The 12077-nt window shown below is 44.8% G+C and overlaps 1 protein-coding gene across 1 annotated transcript in view; it reads left to right on the forward strand.

Annotated features, from left to right (window-relative positions):
- Window positions 1–918: 918 nt before the first annotated feature.
- ADAM33 (ADAM metallopeptidase domain 33) overlaps window positions 919–12077 on the forward strand; it is an 897076-nt gene continuing 885917 nt past the window's right edge. Inside the window, exon 1 of the mRNA XM_044064075.1 lies at window positions 919–1009. Coding sequence (XP_043920010.1) covers window positions 946–1009 — 64 coding nt within the window. The 5' untranslated portion in view covers window positions 919–945. The remainder of the gene's footprint in view (window positions 1010–12077) is intronic.

A 12077-nucleotide genomic window follows, 5' to 3' on the forward strand; every position in this document is an offset into this window, starting at 1 on the left:
CATTCTGAAAAGAAACCTCATTATAGAAAGTTAAATCACTCTTCAGAGAATTTATACATTTTCCTAAATGCTTATTGCCATAGGGAAGGTGGCCTAATGGTGAATGTTCCTGCCTTCCAAACACAAAGTACAGCACTTGAGTCTCACAAGGGATAATTGGCTAGGTATGTAATGGTTTGCAAGGGCAGTTAACCTAGTATTAACCTGTCACATTTATTTAAATGATTTATACAAAAATCGATACACTGTTGAGTATAGCTGTTTATTTACACTGTGTTTTGCATTGGTTGTGTATGTGGGAATAGACATAAGCAATGCATAATCATTCACACCTGCAATCAGAAAATGATTCATAAAATATTATTTGATGGAAATTAAATCACCATTTACAAAATTTAGACCTGCCATTTTAGTTGTACTTTAATCAGGTTCGTATTCTTATTCACTGGTTGGATACACATATAGAGTTATTCAGTCAACTACATATGCTTATATGTGTGTATTTTATCTAATGACCCTCAATTGCACTGTACAATAGTTATGGACAGACAGTTAATTTGCAGTTCTTATATGATATCTGAAAGACCCTATAATAAATCAGTAGTGACACCACAGTTTGTAAACGTGCATTCACTGCTGTTCAGCTTTGATTAGTTTGTTTGGATTTTGTAGGCAGACTCGTTGTGTTGTGTGAGGGCTAAAGTATGTGGACTAATAACAGCATACAGAGATTATAGATGGTGCTACAGCTGTTATGAAACTTTTTTTTATCTCTTAAGGCACAAGTTATGGTGTGAAGTCAGAAACTGTAAACTGATAGGAAAGGGACAGCCTACACAAGAGCTTCCCCCACCCTGTCCGCTGTTTCAGAAAACAGGTGAGCAATGCCACTTATGGCTTGATTGTAAGTATGGCTAATGGTATGACAGAGCTAGACAGCACAGGATGAGTTTGTTGCAACCCTTTTTGCACCTCCTTGCCTTACTAGTTTTCAGCATGGGACTGGAGGGTGAGTTGTTTTTTTAACACATCTAATTGTTTTAGCGCTTGAACTTCAACTTGAACCTGCATTTGATGTAACATGTTTGGAAACTCTACTCAGGTCTCTCATTCGAAGAAGCAGCACTTTATTTTACATTGTGCAGGCATATTTGAGTGACTTTCATACTGTTTATGTATTCAAAGCATAGTATAGTATAGTATATTAACTGCCATTTCTTACATAATTTGGCATTTCTTCTAACTAGCATTGCTCTCTTTATTTATAAATATGTGTACACCAAATTCTGCAACATATTTTAAACTGTACTGAACAGTGCAGATATTTTTAAGAAACAGCATCAGTAAATGCTCTATTTATAAAATGCATGTGTCAAAGGTTGAAATATGTTGCCTGTGTTAATAGACTGTAACTGAGATATGTTAGAGGCACAGTTTTTCCCACAGTGTAAGAATATACTTCAGTGATCATGTGTAACATTTTATGGGCTTTCAAACCATTAGACTCTTACTATCGTAAACAAGGGAGAAAATGATTTAAAATATAAACACATGCTTTTAGTATGAATATGTACTTATGGGGACAGCAAAAAAGACTATAAATACATGGCTCTAGTACTGAAGTAACATAACAGTAATGGAGACAAAGCTGAATAAGAAGTAAGACTGTTACCTTTATGCCATTTGAGGATACTGAAGTATTTAATTTTGTGCAAGGAATAATATCAGCTTTAGAGACTCTGGTATTTAGTGTCATTTTGATAAAAGTAAATTAAGTACAATAAATATGTGTACAGTGGAGGATATGGTGAACCTTTCAAAGTCAATTTAACGGAATGCCTTTATCATGAATGAAAATGATAAAACTGACCAAAATGACATTCACTGAAGAAGGGGGGAAACACTACTTTTCATTGTGAGTGGGCAAAGCCTTCCATGCCCACCATGCAGGATGAGACCCCCTGCATCTCACCTTATTATAATCAACCCTAGGGTTCCCCCAACTTGATGGAACGTTAAGTTCCCCTTTCAGTGCATGGCTTTTCTGTCATCTTCTTTCTGCAATAAGTTAACACATTTTTTTAAATAAAATGTGCTAGGAACAACATCTTACATAGCATGCATTGTTAAGAGTGATAAAGTATAGGCATCTCTGACTATAGATGCCTACTTTTTATATTACAGTATGATACTGTGATGTGTAGTTTACTTGACTTTCTGAAAAATGTTATGAGCATGTGAGCAACAAATCATGCTACAGTTTACAAAAATGAAATGCACAGAAATGTGCTTTCAATCCACGTGTCTTTTATATAATATTTTATGTATTGAGGCTTTCTCTTTAGGCACTAGTATAAAAAATATCTTATCTCAATTACAGCAAAGCTCTTACAAAAGAATGTGTTCCTGTTGTATACTGTGTAAGATATAAAAGTTAATACATTTTTTCATATGACTTCCCATGACCCTGAACTGGATTAAGCTGGTAATTAAGAAATGAATAATAAGTAGATGAATGAATCCTGTGTATACTGCAAATAGAACTGTCAAATCAGATATTCCCCTGGATTCTCAAAAGCTTGCACGGCATGCAAGATTGGTGCAGGAGCCCAAGCAGGCAATATGTCCGCCGTGCGATCCAGGAACAGCCTGCAGGGGTGTGCACAAGCGCTCCTGCACTAATCTTACATGGACGAAGCCCTTGTATGCAAATCACCCCATTTGCAGGAGAAATCCATCCAAATGAGGTAAATTTGAGATCCAGGAAGCTTGCGACCGTCCGTGCAGGACTAGGGCAATCAGCAGAAATGTGCTTGGTTAGTAACCGAGTACATGACTGCAGAATCCAAAACAGAGCTATGACAGCCCCAAATAAAGGCTGCATATCATGTAGTAAGCATGCCAATGGCCAAGTATAAGGCCATTGGCATTGCAAACAGTACAAAAATTTTAAAAATCAACTTTTAATTCCTATTAGCCGATCCCAGCTGTTTAAGCTTAGGGCAGCGGCCCGCAAACGGGATCGGGGAGAAAATAACAAAACAAACGTAAATTAAGCATTCTAACTAAAATCAGTATTCTGCCATGCAAGTCAATGGCAGGCAGAAGACAACATGGCCTGTGAGTAATGGTTGCTAAGGGGGGAGGCTCAGTGTGAGACATGTAACTATGCATTAGCAGGCAGTCCTATGGAAATGAGGGCAAGGATAGTGAATCCCAGTTTTCCTCAGGATGTGAGGCAGGTCACAACAGTGTAAGAGTATGAATAGCTGGGTGCAAGCCTAGGAGGTAGATGACATCATGGGGGGTGTCAGGCATACTGTAAGCGGATTGGAGCCCTGAGGCTCCGGGTTGCTCCTAGTTAAGCACAGCTAAGCTAGGGGGTGTGTCTAAACCTGCCTAGCAGTCTTTACTAAGGCTAAGTGGGTGTGCGCGCTGCACACCGGGTCATACAGGAAGAAAAAAGAGGTTAAACCAGGAAATAGCAGCAGTGTGCACATTTGACCACTCTACGTGGTGCACACACGGGCTGAAACAGGAAGGCAATGGGAAGGGAAAACAGCAGTAGGAAGGTAATCAATAAGTACTAGCTTAGCTAGCAGATGAAATGTATCAGAACCAGCCAATTACAGAGGCAGCAGACCAGCCCAGCCCAGAACACTACTATAAACCATGCAAACACCTACCCCTCTGGTTTTTCCCACACTCTACACCACCGGTGTAAACAAGCAGGGAACTTTTAACACTCACAACTGCAAAATGTTTGGGGCTGCAATAGCTACCATACAACTACTTGTGGAAGAGGCTAAGGGTGGTAAAGATGTAAATGCCACCGAGCAACCCAAAGTGAGGAGACGGAGAAGACTGTACAGACCCAGGGTAACCTACCAAGGGCTACATGAGCTGGAGATAGTGGAGTGCTATAGGGTGGACAGGGACCTCCTACAGCAAATTGTTGAGCTGTGCCGGCCACGCCTCACACACAGAACTAACAGAGGGGAACCCATCCCAGTGGATACAAAGGTATGTGTAGGCCTATGAATACTAGCTACAGGTACCTTCCAAAGGCCAACTGGGGATATGTTGGGGATCTCAAAGGCATCAGCATCCAGGGTACTCCACCAGTTCCTGAATGGCATGTCAGCACATGTCGGTGAGCACGTATATTTCCACAACATCCGTGAGGCGTTGGCCAGCAATATCAACTGTTCTACCAAATAGCAGAATATCTTGAGGTAGTGGGTACTATAGACTGCATGCACATATGCATCAAAGCACCACCCGGTGAGCGAGGTAGGGTCTACATCAACCACAAGGGCTTCCCATCCATCAACTGCCAGGTCATGTGTGATGCTCAGGGCATAATAATGAATGTGTGTGCTGGCTGCCCTGGAAGCTATCACGATTCCCACATCTGGCATCTAACACAGCTGTACCAGAGATTTGCCAGTGGGGACATCCCACATGGTCACCTAGTGGGGGATGCTGGATACGCACTGGAGCCGTGGCTGATGACACCCATCAAAAATGCACACACACCCAAACAAAAACTCCATAATGAGGCACATGCACAAACAAGAATCATAATAGAGGGTGTGTTTTGGGATGCTCAAGTCACGGTTCCAGTGCCTGGACACATCCGGTGGAGCCTTGCAATACTTACCAGCTACATGTACTCAAATTGTCCTTGTATGTGCCATGGTACACAATATGATCCTGTGGAAACAGCTGCAGCAGGAACAGCACAGGGCAGGGCCACACAGCCCCCCACCATTGCCAAGGACTGTACGGGCACAGAGTGACTCAGAGGAATAACCTAAGCCTGCCCCAGTAGGCAGAAGGAGGCATAAACAGTATGCCCTGGCCTTGGCAAAGAGACAATGCATAGCACATACACTGACATGGGAGGGACCCAGGGAATAACACCTCTCTCTGACTCTCACATACACTAAAAGGGATGCCAAACATTACACTACCTGTGCCTAACCATGTGTAGGGAGTGTACTATGTGCATCTGACATAGGCAGCCCTGCAGCACCACCCTCAATACTGAGACATCCACAAGGTAAGTGACTCACACATGCCAGTCGGGGGGGGTCACATACCCAATAACAGTCACAGCCAGCAGGACAGGTATAGACAAACACAAATAAATGCTGTGCTATGGCCTCTGAATGAGGCCTATGGGCAACCCCCCCAGGCCTACACAGACTAACTACAGCAGGCCAGGCAGTGGGATGTCAGTTGTGAAGGCTAGGAAGTCAGACACGAATATGTAGGCAATTATAAGCTTAGATCTGTAGTACACTTGTATGCCTCTAGCTAGCGCGATAGGTAAAACCACAGACTGAAGTGGAGTACCTGACATACCAGTACAGTCCTAGCAAATGTGTACAAGTGTCAGGTGTGCCCCCCCCATCCTACTAGACATATAGTAACAGTCAGGTGTGCCTCCCCCCGATCCTGTGTAGAAATGTGGAAATAGTCAGGTGCGCCCCCCCTGCTATGCAGAAATGTAGTAACAGTCAATGCCAAATGATCAATGGATACCCTGCTGAGACAGCATGCTACCTGTCAGTGTACAACACAAACGGCAGCACTGCAGTACAAACTACCTTGACTTGACCCACACATGCAATACAGATGGCCATACTGGGCATGCTCAGACACTTGGAGAAATGAAGGCAATGTTAGTCAACAACATGTTGAAAGGTCACACTGGGCATGTTCACACACTTTAACACATGATGGCCATGTCTGCAAACACCAGTGGACCAGACATATCTGGCAGTCGCAGTTGTTTTAGTGCATACACTCGTCAATATGCACCACTCATGCCTTGCACACACAGTGGATAGGAATACAGAAATATATTTGAGGACAACACACTATAATAAGCCAAAGGTAGATGGAGATAGATGTGTGGAAGAGGGTGACTGTGACAAGGAGCCACCCAGGCCTGTCCCACCCAGCACACAGCCAAACGGCCCCAAACACATGAGTTGCAGATGTCACTCACTGCAGATACTAGCCACCAGTATCTGTCAGCAGTACAGACTATGTGGTGCACGTGCCAGCTGTGCAACATGACTGTACAAGGCAGTAGTCATCTAGCAACTGCATACACTTACCTGTGAAATATGACCCTGTGTGTGCCCGCATGTGGCATGTCAACCTCTAGAGGAATGGGAAAGGGCCCATGCACACACACTGCCCTCCCCATAGCCCTACTATGATAAGCCTGCTGAGGTCATCCAATGTGAAATACATCTTTGGGAGAGTTGCGGCCTAGTAATTCCGTGGCGTGTCCCGTAACTGCGTACTGCTGTAGTGTGATAAGCTAGTTGTGTGTGTTTGTGTGCATGTCTGCTTGACTGTGTGGAAAGCAATGCTTTTTAGGGTAGTCACACTCCCAACAATTTTGATGCACAACTTAGGGAAGGCTGCTGATGTCATCCACCTAGAAATACACCTCTGTGAAAATTGTAGCCCAGTAATCGCTATAGCATGTCCTGTAACTGCGTACTGCTGTTACGTAATAAAGTAATTAGGTAGGTGTTCTAATGCCAGACATGGCAACTGTGTGTGTGTGTGTGTGTGTGTGTGTGTGTGTGTGTGTGTGTGCGTGTCTGTCTGACTATGTAGAGAGCAATGCTTTTTAGGCTAGCCACACTCCCCACAATACAAATGCTCAATCTTTGCAGGGCAGCTGATGTCATCCACCTAGTAATACACCTCTGGGAAGCTGTAGCCCAGTAATTTCCATAGCGTGTCCTGTAACTGCATCCTGCTGTAATATAATACACTGCGTAGATAGGTGTTCTATTCCCAGACATGGCAAGTGTGGATGTATATGTGTATTCCTTTGTCAGTGTAGGGAGCAATGCTTTTAAGTTCATGCACAAACACTACAACCTCCAATGGTCCACTTTGACAAGTGTGCCAATGTCATCAACTGTGAAATACACCGTTGGGGAAGTGATAGGCCAATAATCCCTGTGGCGTGTGCCGTAACTGTGTACTGCTGTAGTGTGATAAACTTGTTAAGTAGGAGTTTTAACCCCAGCCTTGGCAACTGTATGTGTGTCTGTCTGTGTAGAAAGCAATGTTTTGTAGGGTAGGTACACCCCCTACAATTTAAATGCTCTACCTTGGTAAGGCTGCTGATGTCATCCACCATGAAATCCACCTCTGGGAAGGGTGCAGCCCAGTAATCTCCAGAGCGTGTGCCATAACTGTCCACTGCTATAGTGTGATTCAGAACTCTGGTCGGGTTCTATACCCACCCATGGCAGTTCAGGATGTTTTGTGTGTGTTCCACTGTCTGTGTCAGGAGCAATGCAGTTTAGGGTAGACACACTCAGTACATGTTAAATGGCCTACTTTGGCATTCCTGTTGATGTCAGCCAATGTCATATACACCTTTGGGGAAGGAGTACTGCAGTAATCACCATGGTGCATACTATAACTGCGTAGTGCTGCAGTATAATAAGCTAGTTAGGTAGAGGTTCTACTCCCGGACATGACAGGTGTGTGTGTTTGTACCTCGTATCCTGTGTGGAGGAGGGTGTGTGTGTGTGCCACCTGGGCCCAATGTGTTGTGGGTTTTGCAATTTTCTTATATGGTGGCCCTAGTACATATCACAATGTCCACTGTACAGGGAAAACAGCTGTGAAATAGCCGAGAGGCTGGGGTGCATATCCATACCCATACATGTGACATCAAGGCTAGGCAATCACAGTGTGCAACCCCAGGATTACCCAGAGCATGCTCTCAACCCATGTATCATGCACACACACATGGCGAAGCAACAGCCATGCTGCGTGTAGTACACTACATATTGGCGACTGATAGTAACTATGGTGTGAATGCAGTGGCCTACAGAGGCCATGGCACCCTGTCCATCAGTACAATAGGCACATAATTGCAGACAGTGCGCCTTCATTATGTTTCCCACTGGATGCCTGCAACAACTGTGGTTCCATCAAATGTGATCCACAAAGGACATACCATGCCTTACACACATGTCCTGCATGGACAGATGCCACTGACACCAGGGAATACCTGTAGCATACTATCAATGTAGGTGCGGGGTCAATCTGCTGTCCATTACCTGGCCCTACCACATGGGGGCAGGACTGTCACATCTGATGATAACATTCTGTGTACACAACATGGGCCAGACAAACCAGGTACACTTCCACATGCCACTGTACATGAATGTGGGATGTGTGCACATCCTGAACACCGTCCATGTCATGGCATATAGAACACATACATTCCAAGCATTGCACAGCACTGGCAATGCACAATAGCAACCTAGGAGACTGGATGGTGAATACTATACCCACCTGTGTGGTCCATTCTGGACACTACACCCCTTAGCCATACTGCAGACCATTCTCATGTGGCCTGATGCTAAGGTATACCCCTCACCTAGCCTTGTATAGCCATCTGGCACCATCAACCACTACACACCCATGAAGCACTGCACACATGCATGCAGGTACTAGTACCCTGTGTCTGTGTGTGTAGTGTATGATGCTTCCGACCACATTCACAGCCAGTACCACCCCCATTGGCATACTGAAGCATGCTGTCTAATGTCAGACACCGTCACATACCCATTGACCATAGAACTCCAGGATAACCCCTGTAGGCCGATTGATACCTATGCATTACTGTATTGTGGCAAGGTAACTGGTTAGGAAGTGTAATCACCCTGCCAAGTGTGGTAATGTGTATGAGTCCCTTACAGAGTGTGGCTGTGTTGACGCTGACAACTGTTCATGTGGACAGGCTCTTGTGCTACACCGACTGTATCGCAACAGTGTTGCATATGTCACTCACCAGCACATGTACGTCTGGACAGCTCACCAACATGTAAGCTATGTGGCACATGCAATAACTGTATGCACAGTCAGTCAGGTGTTTGAAACCCCGCACTGGTAGGTGTGTGACACAAACATGCTTAGGTTTTACTCACCCACACCTTCCCTGACATACTTTGTCTCTGTCTGTCCCACCCACACCCTCTCTGGTGGTTGTGGGATGTACACCTGCTTTGCTAGGCAGCAGCTTGTGTTTTGTAAGTGATGGTCATGATCAACTGATGGCCTCTGCACCAATTGCAGTCATTTTCTAGCTGAGTGCATGTGGAACTGTTGTGGTAAGATTCCCATAACTAATTTCATGGTAACACACTCCAATATCTAGGAGCATCATTTTGGTGTTGGCCCTTTACATCCACTATGTGCAGGAACAAGATCTGTCGTTTGACGAAATTCATCTCGGATGGAGTGGAGATTTACCTCTAACAACTTACACTGTGGAAACAGAGCAACACACAGGAGAGGGATGTGCCTGATCTGACTACAGACTGTAAGTGCTGCTATACTGCATGTGGAGTAATGTTGGTTTAACAGAGTGTGTTGATATGGCTGTCCGACATGTTGTAATACCTGCCATGTCAGTACTATGTTTATGAGGATTCCGCATCTGCAAGTTCATCTGCAGACTGGGCAGTGTGTTGTGCCCTTGGTATCATGTGTTACCCACTGAGCACGTATCTGTGAACTGCAGTAGGTAGTGTGAGGATTGCAGTCTGTAGATGGTGAAAGCCCTGACAGTTACTGATGTCATATTCCTCATAGGACACATGTTGCAACAAACCCTGTTACAAAAGTACATGTATGAGGTTATCACAACAACATGTCAATATTGGCCATGTCTATGTGCTTCCAGCCGCATCTCTGTCATGCCCCCCCCACCATATCATCTTCAACAAAGTATACACACAACTCATTAGGTATGGCTACAGCTTAACTACCGTTTGGACAGATTGTGTAGTGTACCACACCATCTGCTATGGGATTGTAACCATGTCCCCTGTGTGGACACTAACATTGTCAGCCTGTTACAGACTATTCACTTGCATGCCATTGTCAAGGCCACTATGGTTACATATATGCCAGTGATGTGGCTGCTCTGAGATTGCTGCACATCTGACAGTCTGTGTTATAGGGGGGTTCTGTGCATGCTGTTGGACATGTACCGGGATTGTGTACACTATTACTACCAACATATGTACTATGACAGTGGCACAATAACATGTATATGTTCCATTGGCCAGCTGATCCACCTTTCCACACCCATCTGACCAGGATACCTGGCCATATCGCATGTGTGTGCCAACCTGGGGCCTCCTTGTATGCTGTTACAGCCATACCATCAGGTGGAACCACCCAGGGGGATGCTGGCCCACCCCCCCCGGGCACACAACAACATGTCCCTGTCCTCTGAGCTCAGGTCTAGGGTCTGTTCCATACCAGGCTCCACAGACACATGAGGGATGTACTACATCCAACTGAAGCACCCAGAACACATTCACACAGCCAACACACTCCTCCTGCTCAGCCACCAGACCTGGCACCTTCAGGCCGTGGACAGCTGTTGTGAGTGGGAGTTGGTAGGAGCCTTGTTCCCATTGTGCCCATATTGGGGACCATGGTGCATCCACATCACAGACCACACACACTGTCCACGGTGTTTACCCACCACATGTGTCACATGCCACCCCTGGAGACTGTCCTCTATATCTACCAGTCCTGACTACCTCCACATGTGTATCTGCCATACTTCCCCATATTCCCATAGCATACTTCACAGGCGGAGGCATTGTGGTGCTAGGGCGGGACTAACATGTAACAAACCCATCCATGGTGCACACACTGCCAGCTGTTGATATCTGTTTGTATTGCTATGTGTGCTGCTGCCTCGCACATAGCACACATCACTGTGGTAGTGATATAGGGGACATGTCTTACCATACATATCTGTGTGTGTGTTTGTACTGATGTAGACATTTGCATATTGGTATTTATATGTGTGTCGATATATGTGACTTCATATATATGTGTACATATATATGTCTACACATGGGTATATGTATATTTCTGGACATACATGCTGATATACACATATATCTTTAAATATTATATATGTGACATATGTACACATATGCATACCGATATGTGGGGTACAGTCAGACATCAGCTCCACAATCTCTCAACAACTTCCTGCACAGCTGCACTGTTCTCCCTTGCTACAGCACAGACAGGTGCCACATACAGACACGGCCTGACATTAGGAGGGTATATGTAGGATCCGATTGCAGGTAACCCTATTACACATCTATGGCATTCCGGCATGCTACATTACAGGTTCACCCGAGTATCCTGCCAGTGGTGGGCCGTGGCTCCCACATGTCCATCATAGTGGCATTGCTTCCACCACCAGCTAGTGGCCACGTAATATACATACTTCCCATTACATTACACTCACTATGATGGCTTACATCTTGTCTGTCAGTGCTGACCTGCACAGTTAATGGCTATGGCCCACTACACACAGGGACATACACTATTGTCCATAGCAGTTGTTCAATTGCATATCATCACAACAACACCTGATGCCACATATAGCTCATTCCACACTATCTATCCCATTATGATGGACCAGGTGCTACATTCTATTACATGTATATATACCTCATGTACCTGTTGTGGGAATGATGTCTTGTTGAATGACAGCTGGCTGAATGCCTGTGACGTCAGCCTTTTGTTTGAAGAGCTTTGTCCTTTCTTTCTTTTACTTTTCCTTTTCCTTTCTCTCTCTCTCTCTCTCTCTCTCTCTCTCTCCAGTAAATGGATTGAGCTGCTTTGAATAGATTTGAATAGATTGCAGCCTGACTTTAGTATGTGATGCACCTGAGCAGGTGATGGCCTCTGCCCCAATCAGTGTCCTCCACTTGCTAATTGCATGCAGCTTGCTGTGTAGTGCCTCCAATTACCACTGTCATGGTAACTACCTACTATAATTCCCTACATCATATGGGCGTGGTCCCTTTACCTTTCCTGTGTGATGGACATCCTTCCTGTGTGTGGGCATCAGTGTTACAGACAGCAAGTAGCAATACCTCTTACAGGAGAACTGGAAAACTCAGGCCAGATACATATTTGTAGGAGGTTCTAGAACTACAGACAGAGGTTGAGTAGAGTTGTGTTATGCTTTGTAT

This window comes from Protopterus annectens, chromosome 2.part2 (assembly GCF_019279795.1).
Source record: "Protopterus annectens isolate FY-2018-M chromosome 2.part2, PAN1.0, whole genome shotgun sequence".
Lineage (NCBI taxonomy): Eukaryota > Metazoa > Chordata > Ceratodontiformes > Protopteridae > Protopterus > Protopterus annectens.